General features: G+C 40.0%; 1 protein-coding gene and 1 long non-coding RNA gene across 13 annotated transcripts in view; one reads left to right on the forward strand and one right to left on the reverse strand.

Moving 5' to 3' along the window:
* Positions 1–27,235, forward strand: part of LOC145969354 (uncharacterized) — a 211,018-nt gene that overhangs the window by 72,602 nt on the left and 111,181 nt on the right. The window lies entirely within an intron of this gene.
* The window catches only part of Bi (T-box transcription factor bifid), an 80,039-nt gene that overhangs the window by 25,173 nt on the left and 27,631 nt on the right, over positions 1–27,235 (reverse strand). For 2 of the 8 annotated variants that reach the window (XM_083095400.1, XM_083095398.1), the window contains exons 3-5: positions 24,885–24,998; positions 24,329–24,442; positions 22,478–22,640 (exon numbers count right to left, since the gene is read on the reverse strand). In XM_083095400.1, the coding sequence (XP_082951526.1) occupies positions 22,478–22,640; positions 24,329–24,442; positions 24,885–24,998 (391 nt within the window). The remainder of the gene's footprint in view (positions 1–22,477; positions 22,641–24,328; positions 24,443–24,884; positions 24,999–27,235) is intronic. The other 6 variants (XM_083095404.1, XM_083095402.1, XM_083095401.1 and 3 more) reach the window with 5 other exon arrangements.

Here is a 27,235-nt window from a genome sequence, read left to right on the forward strand (position 1 = left end):
AATAAACTTTACTACAAGGATTTGGTTAATATTTTCTAGTTGGATCTATAAAACTTCTTGTTATATTAACTAAACATGGACAGAGTGATACCATTTTTTTTGTAAATTTGTTATTATCAAGAAAATTTGGTAAATTTAACAGGAAGAAATTAATCATACTCATCTAGTAATTCCTAAAGGAATTCTGATTCGTCCATTTTCCAACAGACATACTGATTGATTCTATCAGATTTCTAATTAATTCAACCAGATTTTTTTCTCAGTGTACGATTTGAACATAATATATAATCTATCGTATAATTCTTTCTCTTTTAATCTTTTTTAGTGACTGTGCTATTAACGAAAGGAAAAGCGTGTAAAGTATCGAGTCATCAAAGTACGCACTTAGCACATCATTTTGCTTTAGTTTCCCTGACGCTTTATATTGTTTGCCCCTGTGTTTGTTTAAAATAAGTTCAAGTAGTAGGTGCAGATATAAGTCGTCAGTAAGTAATATAAATTGCATCTTTATATATTTATCAAAGAAGAAAGGGTAAAACAGCATGCACGCGATGGAAACTTTGGTAACTATAGATGAAATAGAAGTGTAAATATCCGTAAGCAAATATTAAAGAAACTTTTATGCAGATAATAATATTGAAAACTGTATAGGCGTTATGATATCGGTCATTTCCTGATTGTACGTATCGTTGTGAAATAATAATGTCTGACATGTATTGTGTCAAAGACGCTTACATAAAATCTCACAATATGTTATCGAAGACGTATTGTCATGGCTTATAAAATGACAAGGTGATATCTTTTGTACTACATAAATGAAGATAAAGAGAATTGAGTCACACACTCTACACAAAAGGTTGTGAAATATCTAGTTCTATAAAATATAAGATAAGGTATAAGAAATCGATATATTATCTTTTGAATAGTCAACTAATTTTGTATTTATTTTTCTAATATCGCTTTTTTATCTCTTACACAAATATGTATATATTTAATCCATATCTATGAAATTAACTTTATAAATCGCGTCCGTTGATAATGTATCTCGTGAAGCTTCTAAGGCCCGGTTGCACCACATGTATAATTATAATTCATCTTGCAGTTTCATACCGGGGACACCAAAAAATCCGTTCTCAATCGGTGCTCGCGTTTTCGCAATACGGGCGGTACTTTTATTCGCGGCCACGTCGAGAGAGGAATTTGTAGACTCGATTCCAGGATTCTCCGGGCTAAGCTATTCGCGCGGCGCGCCGTCTTTCCTGGAAGACGGAAACGGGATCTGGATGCCTGGGGGACAGCGGCAGCAACGGCAGCAGCAGAGACGCGTACGTCGATTTAATCGGTAGCCGAGAAAGGGCCTACATAAATAAGATCTATCTCGGAAGGAACACGGGAATCCTTTACCGCGTAGAGATAGAGGCCGGGACATCCCGTAGATAAGGCACGGCCTTTCATCGCGCCGCCCGGCACGACGATAAAACGTCGTCTTCGTGACCTGACGTTCCTTTAAATCCCGCTCGGCTACCGCTCGTCGTCGCCTCTACTTCTCGCCTCGAACAAGCAGTACACGTTGTTGCAATAACGACGTGTCGGGAACTACCTCGCGACCTTCTCTAAAGTTCTCTCCTTTAGTTATCTTTTGTTTTCTTCAGCGGTGGTCCGTTATGTACATAACGATTATCAGCGGAAGTCGAAGATCCAGGAAAAGATCGAGATTACGATATTTCCAAGAATCACTATTACATATCATTGTACGCATGATTTCCTACGCAAAGAATGATCTGATATGGAACCAGATAAAAATATAATATTGCATATCTACATGTTGCAAACAGATGGAACGCGTACATTATAGAATTTAAAATAATATCGCAAAGTGATAATAGCGAAAAACGTCTTTAATTTTATATAAGGTATGCATCATTAATGACAATACATTAAGATGGCGAACGCTCGCGAAACTCGATTGTTGTACAATTTTTCGAATATTCCAGTCGATCTCTCTCTATTATGTTCTTTTAAAAATAATTTACATTACGCTGTCTCGGAGAGATCATGTATAAAATTCCGATAATCCACTATCCGCTGCGCTGGAATTTGCTATTATTATGACCTGAGCAACGTCGACTCTTTCCGATAGCTACGCGATTATTTTCAACGCCAGCGTAAATGAGAATCTAAATTAACCGATATCGGGATTGTACGCGTATGTGTGTATATATGTGAGATATGTGTGATGAAAACGCATCAATTTCTCACTGCGAAAGCCAGACGCGCGCTATATCGTGTTTGGTGTACACGTCGTCTGGCGAAATCTCACCAATTCTTTCCTAATTAAAATCTTTTGAAGCAACAAACGCAGATTGTCGGTAACGATCGTCGAGAAACGTCGGATATGGTGGCGGAATCGGAAAAAGGGAGAAGATATGGGAGTGCTCGAAGGAGAGATAACGAGACGGCAACCCCTTTCTGACGGGAATCGCTTTTCCCCAGGGGGCCTCTCACCCACAACGGGAGTATTCGTATACCTCGCCCAGGTAGATACGTGCCTGAAACACGATACTGTCGTATCTAACGAATCAATATGGAAATACGTCGAAGCATAATGATGGGGGGTAATAGGGATGAAGCTTATCGTCTCGCTCGCTCGCGGTGCGCGATTACGACTGAAAATTCCGCTGTCTGGAAACGAGAACGATTCAATGTGACTCGAATGACTTTGAAAAATGCTACGAGCGTTCTCCTTCTCTCTCTCTCTTTCTCTTTTTCTACGTAGAATCCGCACGCGCGGTAGTTAGCTCCTTTCCCAAGTACCGGTATTTAGCCTGCCGAACGCGAGCGGCACATTAAATGTTGGGCTATTAAAGCAGCAGCCGCGAATACCAGTACTCTCTTAGGCGATATACGAAGAGCGGAATACTCATCCAGTGACTCATCTGGCGGTTACCGTATCGTGGGATATCTCGGCGTATGCGCGTTATTCCGGTGATAGGGATTCTTTTTCTTTCTCTCTCCCTTTCTCTCTCGTATCTCGATGTCGATGTACCGGTAATCGGCGCGAAGAAGCCGTTTAATGCAGCGCCGCTCGCGATGCTTGACGCGCGCCTGAGAGCCGTCTTACGAGACGATGATTTTCTCTCGCTCCTGCTCGAGATACCCAAGACCCAAGAAGCGATGACTAAAGCGGCGGGATACCGAACCGCCTATATCGGAGGAACACGGAATGGTACTCCGATGATCGCCGGAAAAGGCAGCCGAAATCAGTTCCTTGATAATATAGAGAGCAGCGTTTTTTCAATTTAATTTAATTCGACATCAGGAATTCGATTTAAAAAAAAAAGATATTTTTGATCGTAAAAAAGATATTTTTGATCGTTTTGTCTTTAATACATTGCATCATTAGTTAGAATAATAATAGAGTTATTTAGTTAGAATAAACAATAGTTAGAATATTTATTATAAATAATAAATAAATTAACATTAGTTAGAATAAACAATAGAGAGCAGTTTAATATTTTCACGAAGAGTAATGAAATACTATTATCCCAATGATGCTTTCGCAATACGACTCGCCTCATGATTTTTTCACGCGAAATCGGGCATAGAAAAGGATCGAAAGAAGGCCGATTTGTTTCGGGATATAGCGGTCAAATCGCGGAAGGATCGGGGATACGGCAGTTATATACCCTCTTGATATATCGTATCGCGGATCTATGATCCCCCTGGAGAGGATCCTGCGGTGGACCGTAATCCCGAAACCCTCTTTCCCCCCCTAAAAGCCCCGTAAGAGATAGTTCCCCGTAATACGATAGAACCTCGATAGACCTTTATCGCGCTTTTCGATCAGTACACGAGCCATATGTCGTTCTCCTTCTCTTTTCCTACTTTGATATTATTTATTCGCGTGCTCCCCCGCATCTGAAACGCATCAGGCCGCTCCACGCCCCGTGAATTATTCGGAATTGCCGAAAATTGCCTCCAATTTTTGTACCATCTAACATGTGTGCGCGCGCGAATCACTTCTCCGTGAAACTCGTTAAGATTTCGGGAGAAAAAGAAAGATGAGTAAAATTATAAATTATACGTGCAAGCATATATTTACATGCCTGCAATTGTGATTAAATATATATGTGTGATTCTTAAATGAATATATTGTCTTTTGATTAATTATTATTTCTTATCCTTGTTCTAAAAAAAAATTAAATTATGATAAGCATTTTTTCGAATAAAATTCCTAAAAAATTATAGAATCGTATAAATAGATAAGAGATTATCAATAAAAAGTTGAATTTTAAAAATTTCAAAGGACCTCTTTTTCATATATATTATACATTCATAAAATATGCCAAGATTCAAAACACCAGTTATGAAATTGCATTCTACCAATGACATAATCATAATAGTTGTGGAGCTCTCATGATTATACATTTCGTCAGACGCTTCGAAAACAATGGGATGCGAAAGAAAGTTTTCGTGCGCGCACACGTAAAATATGCAGAAGTCGACCGAAGAATGTCATCAATGAACTTTGAGAGATGACACACCGTTGGACTGAACCCACGTCAAAATACAAAATTGACGGGCGATTTCCCGTGAAATTGATGACCGTCGTTGGCGCCACAAACCCACGATTAGCCACAGGCGTCTATAGATTATGAATGGATCACCGTTTTCTAGATTGCTTCGAGCAGGTACACCAAGAGCATTCTGTAGAACGGATGGGAGACTTGCCCCTTGCATCGTTTAAGATTCAGGCAAATCTTTTGTTTCCAACGCGTTTGCCAAAATTAAAAAGGCAAAGACTTCTTCCGGCTTGTTAACATATCGGAGAAATTATTCTTCGTTATTAATTAGTCAAGCAATAAAATAACTTGTTAATTAAAATGCATAAATTTCCAAATTTGATATTAAAATATCATCAATAAATTCAAATTCTTAAGCTTCTTTGTTATCGCTGTCGAAGATTCGCTGCTATGATAATTAATCATAAAAACATTGCTGTGACGCGTGTTTTGCCTCCTTTAAATCCTACGTTGAGGAAAATACATTGGTATTTCGCCTTTTTTCGAATACTTTCCTTTGTCAGGAAAATTACATTCGCGGAATCAAGAATCAGGTACATAGCTTGGTGTGTAGGTACCTACCTACGCTTTAGCAGCGGCGAACTGTTTGCTACCGCGAACCGCATTTGCGCCACGTATAACCGTATACTTTGGGTAGCTCGATACTCTGCAATTTCCTCTTTTTGTGCATTATCCGAGCACGATGTAACGCGCACTTTCCTTTCGCATGCACGACGATAACCCGAGGTGTAAGCTCGCGAAACGCGAGCGAACGAGGGTGTATCTTATATTGTTATGATAATTTTTCTTTTATATAATATCTATTCTAAAAATATATTTTTGCGGTATCCTCATAAAATTAGCGTTACTCCAAAAAGAATTGATTATTTCCACAAGTTACGCGATGCAAGATATATTGATATTGAAAAAATAATAGGTAACAGTCCGGAACTCTGTAAAACTGAAAACTAGTTCCGGGACGCCCAGTATACGAACCCACCGTATATTTAGATAAGACGATTGGTGTGCTATTTAATGATGAAGTCACGATCATGACTGCTTCTATCACTAACGAGCGTTGCGCCAGTTTCTATTAGCGGATCGCGGACGAATATCTAAGCCGACCATAACTAGGTAGAGATTCGACGATCTCCCGAAGCACCTTTCACATGGTGGTCCACGATTACCTCTATCTCCCGCGAGCTCGGCCTCGTATCGGATAATTGCAACTTCCTGGCCGATCGAGTGATCGCGCGGACGAGCATCGGCGCGACGCGAGGCAAAAAGTGCGAACAATCTCTTCGAAGCTCATAAAATTTCAGTCGAAGGGACAAGGGAGATTAATGGGAAGAATGAGAATGGGTTGCGAGAAACCGCGTTGCCCACGGCGACGATAGAAAAGTGGCGCGGCCAGTAATTTCAAGATAGTCGAGGATCGCCTAACGGTTATTACTCCTGGTTTGCTCCGCGTAACGATCTCTCTCGCAGGAAGACGACAGGGACGACGGATGTCCTAGGACGAGTTTGCCGGGATGATCTTCGCGCCGCGAAATCAGCAAAAAATCGACAAGCGAACGGATATGAGACAGAGAGAGAGAGAGAGAGAGAGAATCTCTAGCGAATCTCTTATGAAGAGACGCATTCGAAAAGTTTCGTGACAAAAAGTACTGTAACCTCTCGCAAAATTAGGATTTTTTTTACGAAAATCGTAGAGCGACTCTTAAGCATTCAGCTAATCGATTTCTTAGCGCAATGACCATAATTAAACCGTTTTAGCGTGGTAAGTTTTTTCCCAACGTTCGAAAATTGTCGTCATTATCGGAAGCTTTTAGAAACATTCGGTCACCCTTTTTCCCTTCCAATTTTTCGTATCCCTTCGTCCAACCTTTCGGTCAACCCTTCGATTTATCTTTAGTAATTATCGGTATATCTTTTTGTCTTATTAATCGAAATTTAGTCTCTCTCTAGCAATTTATTATAAACCAAATCATAACTTAAAATTTTTTGCATCGACATTCTTTACAATATTCTTTATACATTCTTTATACATTAAAAAATTTTGCAATTTAGTGCTGATCTGTTTAGATTGTAATTATTAATGAGAAGCTGGTTTTATTATTAAGTCATAAGAGTTCGTACGAGGTGCTAATTGTTTGCGCGGGATATAGTGATCGTTAATCGAGGATGACGTTGCGCAACGCGAGGGCGGCAACCAAATATTGCCGCCGCGAAAAAAGCGAAAGACCGTGTCACGGTTTTCGCGATGTCGCGCCGGCTTAGTCGGCATCAAACAAAGACGAAAAGAGTCTTGTTCGATCTTACGCTTCGACGACGACGGCGAGCAAGAGGGCTGTTTCTTCTCGTTACTTTTCTCTCCCGACTCTCCTTTTTTATCTTACAACTGTGTCATTGCACCGTAGAAGACGGAACTTGTTCATTGCTTTTCTTTTCTTATCTAACACTGATGTCGCGTGAACTTTAAACTACAGAAGCACATACAATTTCCATTTTTTGTTAATTAGAAGCATGTATTCATTAAAACGCGAATGTAAAGTCGAATAAAACTTTAATTAAAAAAAATTAGCGCTCATATTCTTTCGTAAAAAAATTGCAATGTATACAGTTATTCATACATATATAATAGTATAAAGAAAAAAATATATAAAATTTTCACAGATCTTTAAAAAAATAAAAAATAATTTTAAAAAACCATCTCTCTTTCCGAGGTGAATCACACACATTATAAATCTACCTTGCGTCACAGAGAAAAGAAAGACCAAATAGTTAAATATAACTACAACTTGGAGCGTCGTGAATTGCGCGAGTTTTCTATTCTGTCACTATTATTTTCTTTTTTCTTTTTTTTTTTAAACGTATGCGGCATCTGCTCCTCTATTTTTTACCGACCACACGTTCTCTGTGAAAAAAGGTGCATTCGTGGGTTTTATCGTATCAATTTTTTTGGAGTTACTCTTTTCCTCTGCACAACGACCAATTTCGCCGATGTAATTTTAAATGTAAATACAGAATAGAGCCGCGCACATGGCCTACGGTTACCGAGATCAATTGCGAAACGGGAGCAATTCAAATATATCGCGTGATAATATTTCGTTCGACCTATCGGAAACTACAAATGTTTTTATCGAGCCGATAAAATCGTCATCCATTCTCGCGCGCGCCAGGATATTTTTATTCTACGCGTTCATTGAGCTTTCTAATCGTGAAATCGAACGCGATTTTTACATCATTCAGCACTGTCACTTTTAACTGATTCGCCGCTCCAGCACGCTTGTTGAAACGGCACGGCCTGTAAGTAATTGTAGACTCGTTAAATTCTAATGACAGTTACTTCAAGAAGAAATGTACAGAGCCGATGCGTCGCGAAGTGATTAGATAAATTGTCCGATAAATATGACATTTACTGGCGTGACGTAAAAACAACGCGAATGTGTATAAACGCGTGTCGATAATAACGATAGTCGATAGGAAACTCGATCGGCGACGAGACAACGATATAAAACACATTTGTCTTTTATTCATATTATTTTATTCTGTTTCGATATACATATGCGTGCGTATGATTTCCATTTTCCGATAAACTACAGAGGAACCAAATTACATGAACATGATAATCGCTTCTGTGCGTATGTGTTGAGCGTTCCTTTTGTGCGCTTTCTCACCTCCGCGTTGTATTTTTTTTAGAAAGAAATGTGACATTATAATTTGCGGCAACTATAAACAATTTCCAGACTCGACGCTACCGTTTAATTATTCGCGACAGCCGAAATCCCGGAAGGTGCGATTGCTGCCGGGCGAAAATGTGTTTATTCGGGTTAACGCTGCACCGCGCAGGGAACGAAATGAACACGGAGTAACGCTAATTAATATTTACTCTCTGACAACATCGCACTGCCGTGACGCACTAACACTCGGAGTGTGCCAAACTTTCGAAACTATGCGCTAGATACGCAAGAGAGAAACGAAAACGTTCAATAAAGTAAAATTAACAGAAAATTTCAATATTTTGTCTCATTTTCCATTTCTTATATTAAATCAAATACTTGATTTTATATATCTTAAGAAAGATAAAACATGAATAAATTAATTGCTCCATTATTTTCCAAAATTTACCTCGAGAACTGCAAGTTTGTAAAATCAATCCAAAAAATTTTTAAATATTCCATGACATTTATATTTTCAGGAGATATTTCAAAAGAGTCAAAGAATCGATTTTTCAGAGGAAATTTTAATATTTTTTTCTTATTTTCATTTCTTATATTAAATAAAAACCTCATTTACATTTTTTATATATCTTTAGAAAGACTAAAAAATATGAACAAATTAGCTGTTCAATCATTTTTCAAGGAAGAAAATTTCCTTCGAAAAATTTGCAAGCTTATAAAATCAACCCCAGAAAATGTAATATTCCACGACGGTCAAATTTTCAAAAGACGTTTAAAAAAAATCGTAGAATCGATTTCAGAGACATTAGACATAAGTCATCTCGTTCATCCATTAGTGGATTAATCGACCAGATCTATGCGGTATCCCTCTGCCTCCCTTTCTCGTTCGTGATACATCAGCTCGCGCGCGCGCAAACCCTCACGTACACACACACACACACACACATACATATAAAAGCCTGTTCTGGGCATTTTCGTCGCCGGGGAGGGACGCGGCCCTTCCACCAGGATATACGATATGCTATATGCTCCCTCTCCGTGCCCCTTTACCGCGTAATATTCCCCGTTCTGGTGGGGACGACGACCGCCTCTAGAAACGCCCTTCGACTTGCTTCACCCGATATGCGCGTATGCTCCTTCACGACGACGAGACGACGACGACAGCTCTACGCGATATACTCGCAATATTCGCATATACGTGCAGATATATACGTGTGTGTGTGGGTACGCGTCTGCTGATGCGTGCGTCATTCACACGCACTCACATCTGCCCGTGCATGCGCGTGCATACACGGAGTGCGTATGTAGGACTGCATGGCGGAGCCCTTCACGAGCTTCCGCAGTCGTCTGTCCTCGGCGTTGGGAAAAGGAAGGGACGAAGGGCTAAAAGGGATCGGTTCTCGGTTCTATCGTTCGAATAACGTACGCTTGCTTTTCGGAGATTTCCAAAAGTAACCTTCGGTTATACTACTCGCGATTTAAAACAAGATAATGTTACGTTTCGGGTTGTAAAGTTTTAAAGCAGAGGAAACAAAGGGAAGCTTGAGGAAACTTAAAGTTGAACCGCAAGACGTGTATCGTGCCGTTGATCAGCTGTAATCAGAGCAGAACGAATCGACGAATTTTTTTTTACACGTATGTCGACGAGAAAGTGTTGAAGCAACGTGGAAAATATTACATGTGGATATCTCTTACCCAAGAAACAATCCAATCTCTCGAGTCTAGTTAAAACATATGATGTAATTTCACACAGCGGTGTCTGTGCGTTATGTAATAATTCGTCTCGTTTATTACGAGCATGCACATGCGACGCGTTTGCGTGAAAAATCGATCGGTAGTCGATGAGAATAACAGAGTACAAAAAACGGCTCAATTTATACACAATGCATCATACACGCGCGATTAATTTCCAACAGTCTAAATTACTTCTTTTTCGTTTTAAATCGTAATAAATATTTCATTCGATTTTACGCGCATATCATTCTTATTGATAATCTCTCCTATTTTTCTAATCTACTCGTATTTACATGTGATAAAATAAGTACAATGTCACGTATCTCGCCACACAACGAAATAATGCATAATAATCGATTCTGCTTTACATTATGTCGCATTTTATCGCATCAACACGCATCACGTTTCCCAGAACGTTTGTCACGAGCTGTCAAATACTTGACGAGTAAATATGCGCGTAATATATCGTCTGTGCGGGGTCGGCTTTACGCGTACGAGAAAAAAATTACGCGTATACGCTAGATGCATTCAACGTGCGTTTACGTGCGCGTGGAATGCGATGCGATGCAACGCAACGCAACGCTGACCGCCGCCGCCGGTATTTTTTAATGGAATGACAATAGAGAGAGACGGGGAGAAAGAGAGATCCCAACGGCCGGGCGGTATCCAATTTTTTTTTCAATTTGCCGCGAGACTCGGATTCGACACACCCCGTATAACGCGCGCTCACGCGCACGTGAGAACGGGGTGGACACTCGCCCGCGTTTGCAACAGAACGAATGGAAAAATTCGAAATAAAAAAAAAGCATATTCCCCCACTCCCGGTTGCCCTCGGAGAAAATGCCGACGAAATTCGCTTCGCCTCCGGTAAGATCGTGGAAATGATATTCCGCGGCCGGCTGGCGTCGAAAATTTCACGGGATACCGCGCGGAAAATGCGCCTGCCGCGCGACCTTTATTTCACCGTCCTGTGAAAATGGCGAATTTCAGCAGAAAGGTACGGCGAATAATCTGATTCCGCAATTATCCGGCTGGATATCGCCAACATATGCGCAAAATAATTCCACCTCTTTTTTTCTAACTTGATCTCTAACGGTTTTCGAAAAGGGAAAAAAACAAAGAGAGCCTTCTGTGCCCGCAAGCATGTTCAATATTTACATGTTTCAAAAAAAATAAGTAAAAATTATAATAAATAAATGAAGTAATTATAATAATTAAGTAAAGATATAATAAATAAGCAAAAGTGAATTAATATTAAAATACAAGTGTCAATGCATTGCGTACTTTGTTACAATTAAAGAAAAATAATTTTTCGAATTGTAATTCGCTTTCAACTCGCTCTACTCTTTCAGGGTGAAATCAGCGAGCTTAAAGGACGCATGCAGCCACGACGGAGAAAATTCGAAAATTGCTATTCGTGCGAACAATAACCGCACGTTGTTCTCGTTTCTTCTCCGTCGCGAGTCTCGTCGGCGGAAACGGAAGAACGTTCGCTCGTCGGGGCAGAGAAAGTCTCTCTCGCCAAGGAAAACTGTGCTTTTTATTTAAACCACGCTTGCCAGCCAAACCTTCGCACGGCGGTACAGCGTACCTTTTAATTTTACTTTCTTTGCTACATCTCCACCCCCGTCGACGTCTAACCGCGGAAAAAAACGGCGAACAAACGCGGCGGTAATGCCGTGAAACTACCCACCAAGAATAAGAATACACCGTCTCCCTTCCCGCTTTATCCAGCGTGCTTCGTTAACGTTTCTTTACCTTTCGAATTTTTTCTTCTCGAACCGCCGAACAGCTCGGCAAAGAAAATAAGTTTACAGAAAGTGTCATGGGGAGGCATCTTGACATTAATAATGACTTTAATTTTGATCTTGATAAACAATTTTATCAAATTTACATACAAAGATACGCATGTGTGTAAATTCTCCCATAGATAGGTTTCATATTTTTACATATTCTTCATGGTTTTTTTTGTTTTTTGATTATTTCTGATATTTCTTTTTTGATATTAGGAAAAGCGTTTCGTTTTCAAATCAGCTATTAATAGATGTAAATGTGAGTGTTCGAATATCTTCCATACTCTTATATATTTAAATATTCTTTTTTTCTCCTAAATGTTCAAATGTTTTCTCTTTTTTTTTCTTATACTCGAGAAATAGAAATGTGTTCTGAATTAGAACTAGCATTTATATCGTCGCCATCTTTCGTCCTGCTACAAGAAGTATCACGACGAATCCATCACTTTCGGATCGCGAGGGCGCGTCTTACCCCACGAAACGGAGCGCGGACGTCCGTTAGGGACGTTGTACGAGGGTTGTTTGCCGATGTTAAGAGGTAGGGGTGAGAGGGGCGAGGAAATGTCGCGTCAGACGTCGCCAGGAGGGTTTCGATTGGGCCGTTCAGCGGCAAAAGACAGATCGTTCGGGATCGCCTTACCGCCTGTTCGATTCTATTAAACCGACCTACTCTATCTCCCTGTACGCCCTTCGGCGCCCTATCCCACGTATATACGGAACAAGAGTGAAAGAGAGAGCTTAACGTGGAAATCCATTGGTGACCCCAACGAAATTCGTTCCTATCTCGTTTCAACCTCGCCCGGAACGCTCGTCTCTTTTCGTCAAGATCAATTTATATATATTCCTCTCTCTCTTCATCGGCGTCTTCATCGGCGAAATCAGAGCAAAAATGCCGCGAGGCACCTTTCCCGCATCTCTCCATCCAACTCGTAATTTAATCGATGATTCTATTCCACGCCAAGTTAATCAATTATGTAATTATAGCACTGACGATCGGTAATGGCTTTTCATAGATTATTCATTCCCGTTTTGACAATAAAAAATAAAAATGTGACTAAATATATGAAAGTAACGTATGAATTAATGAGATCACGAATAATTAATAATTTATGGTAAAACTCGGTCAATGATTGGCGTAACCGAAATTGCGCGTTGATCTACATATGCGAGGAATTCCGTCAAACGTTTGATTATTCAATGCCGTTGGTAATGCGAACCGTAAAAAATTCATCGATTCGATTTCATTACTGTAAGTAGAATGGTTGGTGTATCTCGCTGTCGAAACGGGCCGAGCGATAAGTACCGATACATACACATGTGCGCAAAATAATCGACCTTGCGAAATGAATGCCATTGGTTGGAATAATATGCCAATCTCGTGGATGATGTATGTCCGCTGAGTGACAGCTGTCACGCTTGCGGCGCGCTCGGACTTGGGCGTTCGACCTAAGACACGACTTCTTCGCGAAGAAATCGCCGACTCGGAGGAACAATGACAGCTGCGGAACTAGGCGAATCCGAAAGCACACAACTGCGTGCGCTAGCTCGTGAAATTTTCACTCGGAAACACGACAGGTGCGTGACGTATCCATGTAACGACCTACAAATTGAATATTAAAGCGCGGAAAAATGACAAGATGTTCAACAAGAGCGGAGAAGAAGAAGAAGAATAAATAATCTCGTAGATATACGAGAGCAAAAATATTAGAAAAGTTTGGGAGATAGACATCTCTTTTTCAAGAAATTAATTTTCTTTATGCATATTAAGAATAAAATTGTTTATTATCGATATCTTTTAATGTTGTAAATCGAGCATATATTCTCGTAATTGGTATTTATTTGATTTGCTATTAAAACTCTTCTAGTTTTGATATTATATCTCGGAACATGCAGCAGAAGCAGTATGGAATTTAAAATTCTCTCTGTAGGAAATTTATTGAAAAGAAGATTGATTCTTAATTGTCAAGACACATTAATCTCGCGACACGAGAGAGATCTCGGATGAAGTAAAATATACATACAGTTTCTCTAAACCAATTTCAGTTTATTTATTCCGTTCCACGTGCGACGAGAAACATTCATGGCGCTCGCTATTCCAATTTAGCGGTGATAAAATCCGCGTCGCGATTTCCCAGCGATCTCTCGCCACGAGTGGCTCGGTAAATTGCCCGCCAAGTGCCACCTGTGCGAAATGCCGCGTCGGCATTAAGACGGGAAAAATGGAAGGCGGTCGGTTAGTCGTTCGGCAGACAAGTGCGGCAGACGTTGATTAACGAGACGGTGAGAAGGAGGGCTGTTAGTTAGCGTGGGCATACAGTTGGTGCGAAAAAGGAGATAACAGACGGATTACCACCCTCGTATCATTTCACCGTAAAATAATCGCACAGCCTTTATTCTTGGCTTAACGCGATATACGTACTCTTCGTGCACGTCGCGTTATTGGAATTTTTATAATTTTCTTTTATATCTTAGAATCCATATGTTAACAATTAGTATCTAATTTCCATTTCTTTCGTTCTACATGTATAGGCATATTTATCTGTAGCTTACTTGTACTCTTTTCATATTGAAGTACTTTATATTGATCTTTCTGCATTGTACTTAGAGTTCATCGAACTTATATTATTCAGAAACATTGTACACAAGAGAATAAGTTGACGAATAGAGCAGGAAGTAACCGACAGTTGGCAAACGCCTCTTCACTCATCAACTTACTCACTTACGTGTAAATATCGCAACTAATATCATAGTTGTCTCTACTTCCTTCTTCGAGTTTTCACCTAGCGTATCAATAAACGTAAGTCCAATGCACCGCGAGTGGAGAAGAAAGTTTAGCTTCATTAAACAAAGATTTCAAAGTGCAAAAACGACACGAGTGTATGATCCATTCTTCATCCGCATACGTCATATCCACACTGAGAAAAAAATCGAGTTGCATTAATTAGAAATCTGATAGATTCAACCAGTATATTGGAAAATGGACGAATCAGAATTTCTTTAGAAATTACCAGATGAGTATGATTAATTTCTTTCTGTTAAATTTACCAGATTTTTTTGGTAATAATATTAAATTTAAATAATTATAATATTATAATATTAAAAAAATGGGAACCTTCTGTCCATGTTTAGTTAATATAACAAGAAGTTTTATAGATCCAACTAACAGAAAATACTAAACAAATCCTTGTAGTAAAGTCTATTAAACGTTCTAATTATAAAAAATCGAATCTAATCGTGATAACTAGAAATTTTGCTTGGTTTAACCAGAATGCCTTCTATCAGATACGTCTTGTTGATACAATCAAACGATTTTTCTCAGTGCACACATTCAGGAATTATTCATCTAAAGAAATAGCGCTTTGATCCTACAAAAAACCTAGACTATCATTGCCCTCTCGCAGTCGTCCGCTTTCAAACAATGCGTGATTACGCGTGTTGTCGCGGAAAAAAATATTCGCGAGGAAGCATCCAGGGAAAACGGCGGGCGGGAGAGCCGAAAGTAATAATTACGATGTTAGGATCCGGGCGCGCTCTCGATCCTGTGGCGTGCCCGTTATGTCATTATCCCATTTATTATAACGATCAGGAGCCACTGTAGCGGCTCGACCGGATTCCACGCCCGTTTCTCGCTCGACGGACGCAAATTGCCCGGGCGCCGCGCCGGCGAAGTCCTCGCGTACCCGGCCGCGGATGATACACGGTGATGTCTTGATACGAAATGCACGATCGTTAATCGCCGTTTAATCCTCTCCTCTGCGGCGTTCGCAAATACGGACGGACATGCGTAGTGCGTCTTCGCCGCCTTCGTCATTTCCTCCGGGGTTTCTCGGGAACCATAAAATTTTAAGAGATAGGTCAACGCGGGCCAATCAGGCCGCCATGAAGCTGCAAATGAACGCGCGCGCGCGTCGGGGCTCTCATTAATTCGGGGTGTCTTAAGTAAACGTTGAAGCCGGAGCAAACGAGCGGTATACGACGTCGAAAGTATAGGGTTGGGCCGCGAGAGTGAGATGGTACATTTTCGATATACATCTTTCGATCACGCCAAGAGATTTAACTTAGTTATTACGGGTGTCCGTGTTGCTTCATTAAAGATTCAGGAATTTACACCGACACGCCTTTAGCAGCAGGGCTGCAAAATTGATACGATGTACGCGGGAAAGAGAGAGAGAGAGTTGCACGCCGAAAGACAAAACAATCGTAAGAAATTTTTTTTCGACCGCGGTTAAATATCAACCTCCGAGACGATAATGCGCGAAGTGGGGTCCCTTTTCTTGTCGTATCGACTAGAATTCGTAGCAGAATTCGCGCTCGATTGTTGCCGGAGGGCGAACCCCCAGGGAAATTTGCAGAGTGCGTGCGAAACGCAGCCGCGAGCAAATGATTTAGTAATGTCTGAGCGTACGTAGCGCGAGCTCTTTTTTCCTTTTTCTTTTTCTCCTTTTTTTTGCATCGGGCGTGACGGTTCGCTCGACGCTACTCGTTCTCGAAATACAAAAATTGAAATTTACGCAAAGGTATTAGTTTAGAAAAATATTATTTCAAATATTCAATACATATCGAAATGAAGAAAAAGTACAAACGGACGAGTCTTCTACATAAATGCTCGATATTCTGCTATCGAAAATTAAGCGTAAAATAGATATACGGAAAAGAGCGGAAAATTGTATATCATCAACTTGATATCATCATTTAGTATTTATTATTTATCGGTTTACACGCGATATTTTCTAGCGCGTCCGCCGAACAAACATTCGACGGAAGCTTATCGTTATGTAAATAAGAGAAACGATAAAATTAAAGGCAAAGAACGCGCATTGCTGGTAATGAACGCGGGCAGATCGTGAGTTATATTAATAAACTTGAAAAACCCGAGACGCAAAATGTACGCTTGTGCGTGGAGAGCACGCATAAAGGATACAGTTCGCCGATAATTAGGCAAGTACGAGCGGCGCCGAGAACAAAGCGACACGGATCCCGATGTGATGCACGACCAAAGGATACATGTAGTTATCGAGACACACACTCGCGGAGAATATTAAATGCCAGTTTATATGCCGTAAATAATGACAAAATACGTGCCTATAAAACCGGAACGATCTCTTCAGACTCGCGCAAATTGCGAGAGTCGCGACGATCGTAATCGTCTCAACGGCGTGTGAACCCGAATATAAACGTGATCTCATTCATATAGCGATCTCGCGACTATGTGCAAAGAGAGGACTTTGACACACCGACATCGAATCTCGAGACGTACACATTTCATCTCGATCAATTCGAGATATAATTATCGACGATATTGCCACGAATTGATAATTATATCTCTCGTTGCATCAAGATTTTGCGCGCACTAGATAAGATTACGTATCAGGTGTATGAAATATGACTATGATAGTTGCTATTAAATAATCATGCACTGCAGACTCGACGATGTACAAACGTGTTCTCCGTACAAGCACGCGCATTTCGCGGAGGAGAGACGCAAAGCGCTCGCGAGGCATAAACGCGCGCAATCTCGTTGCAATTCTCGTGACTAATCTCCATCTGATAGATCGCAGCGGACTTTAATGTCCGCGACACGTATCGAATCGGTGTTCCTCGCACGGCGGACAGTAAAATGGCCCCCGCGAGCCACCGTCGAAGCTTACACGCACGCAGGCACGACGCCTCGGGACACGCGATGCCGCGGTAATGAACGGACATGCGTGTGTGCGTGCACGCGACGCACGCAACGAGCCGCGAAGCGACGATCTAATATCCTGGCCGCGATACTATTCCGTCGATGTATGCGTGATGTATTGCGGCCTGCGGATCATCACGTGTCCTATTTGCATGCCGCGTGAATACGCATGTGTACTATGTGCGTAAAGCCGTGTACAAGAGTCGCGCGCCCTCTCCTTTATTCGTACGTGTGATTATTATTTTCTTAGCAAATAATTAAAGTTTGCGTGGATAATTGTCGCAGCTATATCGTAAACATTAGAGAGAAAGAATGTAGATATGATTACGTTCTAGATATGATTTAAGAACGTCGTCCGCTCTTATGCAACGTAAATATCGCGAGGCAAAAATTGTGGAAAAGCAAGCAAGAATGGGAACAGCGCTATCACGGATAAGCTGCATCCCATATCGGTCTATCGTTGAATGTCAACTAACGAACACCACTATAGCTACACGTATCCATTACTAAACAAATCACGAGCGCCGCTCGACCGTGCTTCTGTAAGCTCCGCCGCTGGGCGCTGGATAATTAAAGCTGCGAGGCACATTTGATCGAGTTTCGGTCGCTCTCCGTTCGACAGACCGATTGTTCTCCATTTTAATTTTTTTCGGAAAATTGGAAAAGGAATCCTACCTCTCGTTTTTTTTCTCGATGTTTTTTTCGCGCGCGCGCACGCGCAGATATGAATGCCTCTGTGCATGCGCTACTATCGGGCGAAAATTGGAAATTGATTTCGAACGGAATTCCGAGCGATATGTCGAGCACGTATCGAGCGATACCGAAATTTCGCGCCTACGAAATAGTTTCTCGGCTGTATCTTCGCCGAACAATTCGTCGGAATATCATTGCAGTGGATGTGGGTCGCGTTGTACGATCGTACTAGACAAAAAAGGAAAGTAAAATGTGAAAGATGCTGTAGATTATTATTTCGTTGACGTCTCTCGATCGAGCCAAATTAATTTTGAATAGGAAAGTTTAATAGTCATCATGTGTGTCGACAAGAATGTTTTTGAATATATAAGAAACATCAGATTTGATAAGTATACGCGGATGCTTTATAAAGCTATCGCTTCGATAGGTAAATAATTCGCTTGTAAATAATTCTTTGAAATGTAAGTAACACACAAATTCAAAAATTTTAGAACAATGAATCATTATATCATCTGACATAATCTCTTATTCGATACAGCTGGAAGTATTTTATCGAAAGACTGCGTGAACGAAGCAAGAAGACGTTTTCACGAATGAGTAAAACGATGATCTTTAGCAATGTGAAAGAAGGTCTCTCGTGATTCCAGTATTTCCAGTATTTCGAGTGCCCCACGGCGAGGCGGTTCGATTACCAAATTGAACTATTTTATTAGTGGCGAGCCATAATGACGATAACATGAGTCAACCACGAAAAAAAGAAATGATCACACCGACAATTAATAAACAGTAGCGGTATAGAATTGCTACCGGATTGCGCCCAAGGCTAGTTAAAAGGTTGAAAATATGTGTAATATTTAATATGTAAACGATATATAATATGTAAACGACATATGATGATAAAGTCGGGGATGATGCATATGTGACAATATATAAATACATATAATGTGTCATACTCTCTAAAAGTAAATCAGTGAAAATATCACTAATTTAAACAGTAAAATAAGATTTCACTGAGAATCAGTGAGTATTTTACTGATCTTCAGTGGAAACGCTTACTTTTTTGTTATTTTATCTTATATCTCACTGATTATGGTCAGTTAAAATAAAATTCACTGTAAAACCAGTAAATTTTACTGTAAAATCAGTAATCGCTAGTTCGTTCGTTTACCACTACGATCGCTATCTCTCTCGTATTTAATTTTAGTCATAAGAATTATATAAAATTTGCAAAGAGCGACATTTAAAATTAGAAGTATTACTTCGATTTAATTTCTGATACAATCTCAATAGAGAGGGTTCAGATATTAAATCGATCTTTATAAGTCGGACAAATAAATGTCTGGCGACTTAATGAAAATTATTCGTTCGTTATCTATTTAAAATAACAAGTTCAATATGCATGTAATATATATAAATAAAATAAAATTTTTAAGTTTATATGAAACAGATAGAGAGATGAATTGTAGTTTAATATTATTGACAATAACGAAAGAAATATTATTAATATTGAGAAATATTACTGATTGAAACAGTCAAAATTATTAACTGATTCTTTCAATAAAATATCACTGATTTACAGTGCTGTAATAAGTGACTATTTACTGTTTTTCAGTGATAATACACTGATTCACTTTTAGAGAGTACATTTACATAATATCCGTGTTGAGAGAGAGAGACAAAAAGAAAGAGAGAAAAATCTCTAAATTATGCTTATTTTGACGCAAATAAATTCAATTTTTTTCCGCTGTATTTTTTCTATACACGTATATTTTTGTTAATTAATAATGAAATATGTATGACGTATCATACGTGAAGTATATCTCGCGTATATTTCGGCTTACACTTAAGATCGGATCCGCCCTGCGCTTTCATCCTGTCAAACATTCCCACGCCTAATGCTTACTAGCGTCTGAGGAAGCGCACGCGGTGTCACTTTAAAACGGGAGCAACGAGGTTCTTTCAGCCGCTGTTGTCGCCACGGCGGGATGTCTCTCGTGGCGTACCGTCGGTGTCCTGTTTGCGGTCCTTGACGGCCTTTCACCGATATTTACTCGCGGGCCTAGGCCCTCCGCCCTCGAAGACATCCCGAAGGGCCGTGACTCGGCAGTGTCTCGTTTTTGTTTGCCACGCCGGGATTTCCCGACAAAGGGCCCGGTGCGTCGTCATCTCTTCTCCCCGATCTCCTCTCCGCTACCCCCAAGACGCCGGGATTAGACTCGAGAGGATTCCGAGGTGTTTGCGCTAATTTTTTTTTTGCTTTTCCCTCTTAGACCTTTGCCTTCGCTAAGTAGGATAACCAGAAGAGGGTTAAATCTCGGCGAAAATTAAGGTTAAACTTGAAGTCAAATCTCGAGAGATGAATCTATAAACTCAATTCATAACAACGCAACTCATGGCCTAATGGATTCGCGTGAGTAGAAGAAAGTCAAAACCTTGTTTACTAAATGAGTGATTATTATTATTATATAATCTTTAATTGTTAACTCTTTAAAAACGATAATATAATGTGTTGATTTTAATACATTCAAATACATATGTATTTAAAAAAAATTAAAATAATTAATATACATTCAAATTTATAAGTTACCTGTAATTTTTACGTTACTTTTATACCCATGTTTACTTTTCCAAATTCCATACGATCAAAAGAAAAATGAACATATCTACGTTTCATATTCTACGTCAATAAATCATGTACTCTCGTTTCTCAATAAGTGTGTACTCCACCGTATCCATATGAGATCGCTCTTATAGACTCGCTTTTGAGGTAGCGTGAAAAAACGCATAATCCTTCAAAGAACCCTCTCCCGGACCAGATCTTTCGTAAATCTGGAAAGGGTTGGGCCAGGTGAAAAGGGTCGTCGTCTATTAGCCGCGACACGAGAAAGGGGTGATTTTTCGGAGGGATTTTTTCGAGAGGCATTTTCTGGGCTCGTGCACAAACTGGATCCGATCTCTCGACATTACTCCGAAAAAGAGAGAGAGAGAAAAAGGGTCCTTAAAGACGGAAGAGACGCACGCCCGCTGCCCTGTCACACGATGTAGGTGAACCATGCATAATGTCGTGGCCACATTACTTTTCGACGACAATCTGCCCGCTGTTCTTTCTCGTTCTACCTAGCCTCCTCTTTCCTCTTCTCTCTCTCTTTCTTTCGATTTACCTCATACGTTTATTTCGCTCGCTCTCTCACGAGTACTCGTCCACTTTTATTTCTTCACCTGGCGCGTAGACGTGTTTACGCGAATGTTTACGAGAAAGAGATGGATAGATGTCGAGAGAGAAAGGAGATGAGAAGGGAAGAAACGGGAGGAGGAGGTAGGAGAGTGGTCTTAACAAAGGTCGGTCTGCCACGCACTGCGCGACAGCCAGCCATTGACATCGGTGGGCTCTGGGTAAGGAGGACTAGATTTCACGAGCCAGCGATGCAAGATCCTTCAAAGGACGCCGACGGGTTGGCCGCAAAAAGGATTCGCAAAAAAGAAAAAGAACGAGGTAGGGAAAAAGAGACAGAGCCACCATGGCCGTAGAAAGGGGGAGGGGACAGGCGGGCTTCTTCTTTAGTTAATGCTGGCTTCCGCGCACCCTTGCGTCAGAGAAAGAAAAGATGAGAAAGAGAGAGGAAAGAGAAGGAGAGCGAAAGGGGTCGAGGGAACAAGCGGTCGAGGCTAATAGAGAAGAAGACGAATAAGAGGAACGCAAAGCGGGGAAAGGGGCGCGGACGGAGGGCGAAACTACTTGACGGCGAAATCCATCGCGATAACTTAATCCGGGGATTACGCTGCGGTTAAGGTATCCGCGCGGAAATCCGATCGCGCGCGCCTGACAGGATCCTTCAGGACCGTTGTGAAGAAACGCGACTGCTCCGTTTCCGGTTTCTCGCAAGTCCCGGCCTCTTTGCTAATGTACGATTAACGCGAGAATTATTATTCGCATGTAAAAAATGTATCTGTATACCGTAAAAATCCTTAAATCCTATACTATTTAAACATTGTTACATAGAAAAATATTAACGCTGACTTATTTTCACGTTAATTTTATGTAAAAATGTCATATTTGATTTTTGGAAAAATTTTAGCTGAATATGAAAGCTCAAGATCTGGATCTTTTTGATCTTATTTTATTAATAGCTGACCGTCATCGTCGTAAAAATCATCAATCGCAAAGAATGTCGCATGCATGCACATTCAATTACGACCGTTTCACATTTTGAATCGACCTGTTGTGTGCGAGCGTTCCAGACAGATCCAAAAATTAGCGATTAATTGCAAACCAGAGGAGCAAGCTTAAAGAGTAGCTAGTAAGTAAGTAATTGTTTGGTTGGCGTTACGTACAGTACTTACAAAGCCGTGCTTGTCGCTGATGTTGTTGGTGAGCTTGAGTTTGTGGAAGCTCACGACCTTTTGCATCCACTGCTCGCCGCTGCTGGGCGAGTCCGGATGTATGTACATCCTCTTCGGCATTTCCGGATCCGCCTTACCCGCTACCATCCACCTACTGCTCACAACACGCGTAAGAATGTATTAGAAAGTTTCCGGATTCGTCACGTAACATGCCTCGGCAACGACAAAGATACGACGTAGTAACGATCTTCGTCGTTACCTAGGATAAATCTGAAATCGAAACGCAGACCGTAAGAAAATAAAATCCGGCGAAATGGACTGTAATTTATTTCAACGTCGATTTTTTTATTTTTGTCTCAAAAAGGAAGAGATTTGTGAAGAATATTTAATTTACGCGAAACCTTTTCCGATGCACGAGAAAATAAAGATTGAATTATAATTCAATCCAATATAATTTATTAATTAATTTTTATTCGATTAATTTTATCTACCTAGACGACTTTAACACAGATCGGAAACGAGATAATCGTACTTTTATTAATCAAATAAATCTTAATTTCCTCATAGCGAATATCGATAATCTTACGATATATCTTTTCACATAGATGACGAAATCTAGAATGAGCCAAAAGGAGAAACAGGGTGCTCCTCGTTAGTTCGAGTAGTTTTGCCTGCCGCGAGTATCAACCGGGCGATTGTTGTCTTTTAAGGGAGGCGTGTCCGCCGTTCGTAGTCGTCGCAGGTGGGTCAAACTCGAACGCGAAGAACCGAAGGAAGAACTCGTTCGACGAGTTCTCTCCAAAGTGGCTGCGGTCGTCCGCGTGATGTAATCGTTCATTGTGGTCTGCGTTTCGATCGTCCTAACGTCGCGTCGAGGTATCCGGGATGCCTCGCAAGAATTTTCTCGAGGTGAAGAAGCGCCAATCGAATCTCCTCTGTCGGAACACGAGCCGAGATCCGATGTCTGTCGCGAAAAAGTTGCGCGCGGTCGTAAAATACGCGAAAGTACGCGAAAGAAATACACGGTTGTTTAGTTTTGTAGCTACTCAAATATTTGCGCTGGTCCAAATTCAAGAGAGACCTTCGACGAAAGTATTGAAAATAAAATCATGTCTGAATTTCAAACTGTCACGCCGAAGCAATAATAATTAATTTTACGCACGAAGTGTATTTATAATTTTTATAAAATTATATTGAAATATATATGCTGTGATGAAATTTTGAAAAATACGGAGGTTACGAAATTTGCAAGGCATCTCGGTTAACTAATGTGAAGGCTTGCGATCCCCATACAAGTCGAAATAATTTCCCATGAGCCTTTCCCCTATGTGCCATTTCTGCGGGAGAATAAAAAAAAAAAATCATTATTTCTAAAAATATTACTCCATTCACGGCAGTATATAGAATGTTTATTAATTAAGCATCTGCCAATTTATTTGCTAAGTATTGTACACAATTGATTATTCGCACGAGAGAACTGCACAGGAATTAGACGTTCAACTTATCACGCATGACGGGGTAGATTAATCGGATTTAACACACGATCGCGATAAAGGGTGCACAGGATTAGAGAGATAAATTATTTTCGACGAGTATGAGGAATTGTTCGCAGCGCACGCTCCACACTTATTTTAAGAGAGCTCTTCCTGGTGAAAATAGTTACTCGATCAAGATCGATCTCGGATCATTATTAAAAAAAAAAACAATTCCAATAAAAAAATATTTAGTGCTTAATCTCAAGTAGTCATTTTCCAATCTTTCAAATATTGGGATCGTATGTTTCATAGATCGAGAAAAAAATGATCCAGGATCGCTTCGATCGCGCAGGGTCAAAAATATCACCTGTTATGAAATTTATAACGGCATTCGTCCGATGCCACGATGTCCATTAGAAGTATGTAGCTAGCCTGCTTGTCTAACCCGAACACCCTCACTTTATACGCGGGAAACATGCGTCTGCGAACAATTTTGCGATCGCAAAAAAGACAAACACAGCATACATTAGTTCTGTCGTTCACTGCTGAACTTCTTTAATGTTCCCACGGAAAAGGGGAACTGTGCATAAAACTCGTATCTTTGGATACAGTGCTTTTGGGCGGACAACCGATTTTAAAGATCTCGACAAGCGTCAAAGCTTTTTCACATAGCTTAATATTGAAAAAATCATTATATATAAAAAAAATACTTTAATTAATATTAAAAATAAAAACAATAAAATGTAAACAATAAATGTATTGGTATCATATTAAAAGAGACCATAATTCAAGAATCATTTTTAGAGTTCGAGAAACACTCGATCTCTAACACAACTATCTTGAGACCGTTAACAAGAGTTGTCCGCGATAATTATATTTTCACGAGTGCCTCCGCTTTTCCCTACATCACGCAAAACCTCTACCTGTTGTGGAACTTGTATCTGTAGTCATCGGCGGCGACAATGTCCAGGAGAAGGATGTATTTGGCCTTAGCATCCAGGCCGGAAACTCGGAACTTCATCTGAGGAAACATCTGCCTAGACCCCCGATCAACATGTACAGTTCGATTAGATTATTTGCTCGACTAATCGAGTCACCTTAAACTATCATGCAATTCATATAGTCATCGCATTTTATTTTAGATCATTTTGTATATGCGCTCGTTTCATTTTAATAATTAAAAAATGTAGTATATCTCGCATTTAATGTATAGTGCTGAAAATAATTTGTCATTCGTCATCTTTCTAAAAAAAATTTTTTTAAATGACGCTCTTTGATATTCTCGCCAATATTACAAGAGCTTCGCCGCCTTCTTCCCATCATTGCTTTCCTTTCACGATTACGATTCGGAGAGTTCTCACTCCTGAAATGTCTTCGAGAGACGTGCGCATTCCATGGAACGCGCGGCCGCGAAGTCACGTCGGCGACACCTGGTAGAATCCTGAAAGGTCGGAATAGAAACGTGCACGAGTCAATCCCGGCCGCTGTCAGACGGTGGCTTTCGAGGCGCGTTCCCTGGAATAAAAACCGGACCCCGGGCCAGAAACCGACGATGATGACGGCCGTGCTGCGCATCCCGGTAGAGGTAGTCGAGGTAGCTCGGCGCGTTTGTCCGAAGGAATTATATCCAAGACGAAGAGGAGAGGTATATTGGTGCCGCGAGAGACCTGGAAAATCGTCGCTCGGAATCACGTTTTTCGGGCCAATGAGATCTGTGGTCGTGGTTGTACAGCTCGCTGGTTCTATAATGGAAAGTTACACGCGACCGTGTTTTTCTCGAGAAGAGTCGAGATTCCACATGATGAGGGATCACGCTAAAGTTGTACTGTTCTGCACGTGCTAAAATACGCGTAGAAAAAATTCCAAACTTTTGCACCACAAAATATTACTTTAGAAAATTAAGAAAATAAATTTGACAAGTTTTGTCGAATATATGCAGGCCGATTAATTATTATATCTCACATGCATTAAGATTTATTAAACTTGTAAAATATTATTAATTCGAAAATTTTGTTACCGAAAATAATTACCATAATAATAATGATAAAATAGACGTAATTCATCAATTTACAATTTACGTTTATCATCACAAAATGATAATTATATTATATATTAGATATATACATATATATAATATTCCAATAATTTTTATATAACATGCTATCCAAGTTTCATTGCGCTCTGAATGTAAAGTCCAAGGTATTTAAAAATTATATTATTATATTCTCAAATTGATAATGCACTTTAATGCGCGTGTAGTAGTAGTTTCTCACATTATGATGAAAAATTCTATTATTATAATTAGATATTGTAAACTCGTCAAATCTAAATCACATTATTATTATTATAGAAGATTAAAAATTTGTAGAAGATTAAAAATATATTCAAAGACATATCTGGATATATCTAGGTTCTGTCAGGCAGTCTTTACATAACGACAGCAGAAAGAAGCATCTATAAAAGAAGAAACTCTATTCTTTGTCTTTTTCTAGATTTAAAAACAATGCGCCTGTTCAAACTATAATCTGCTTTTAACAAATCACATTTTAAGTAATAAAACGACAAAATAAATAAATAAGTAAATATTTTATAATATTAAATATTAAATATTAATTTTATAATATTAATATATCAATATTAAATATTAAAAAATAAAAACACTAACTATGCGAATTTTTTTGAATAATAAAATAAAAATAAATATCAAATATAACAGAAATAAAACCTATTTTATATTCATTTATACGCGTTGTACATACAAAAATTAAAAAGCTAATCAAAAACGACTCCAGAAAATCCTATTATAAACTCCAAGAGCTTGCTGGATATCGATCGAAGGCTCTTAAAAAGGATCGACCGTTCGTTTCGTAAAACGTCAAAGGTATCGCGAAGAAAGGTAGCAAACGCACCGCAATGATTTCTCTAGTAGCATCTGCCTACTGTCTGTCCGTTGAGAGACACATCCCGTACCTCGTGGAATTTCAACGCGAGCGAGGAAGAGACAGGACCTTTCGGTTCGGCTCGATGGCGCATTCGATCGCGATAAACGAGACGCCGTTCTCATTCACGTCGTAGAGGACACTAAGCCGGATTATCCGCGCTATGTGAGCCAAAATATCCTGCGGGAGGACGCGCGCGGGGGAATCCTCTGACGAGCGTGAAGCTGTCGGCGCTTCATCGTAAATTTTACAGGACGCGAATGGCGCTTTTTTTTTACTTTTTTATTTTGACGGCCACGTGTGATCAATGGATTGCATAACGTATAAAAAAATTT

Source organism: Camponotus vicinus, unplaced genomic scaffold, assembly GCF_025532165.1.
Source record: "Camponotus vicinus isolate PSW18456_S1 unplaced genomic scaffold, iyCamVici1.0 SCAF_3, whole genome shotgun sequence".
In the NCBI taxonomy this organism is placed as follows: domain Eukaryota; kingdom Metazoa; phylum Arthropoda; class Insecta; order Hymenoptera; family Formicidae; genus Camponotus; species Camponotus vicinus.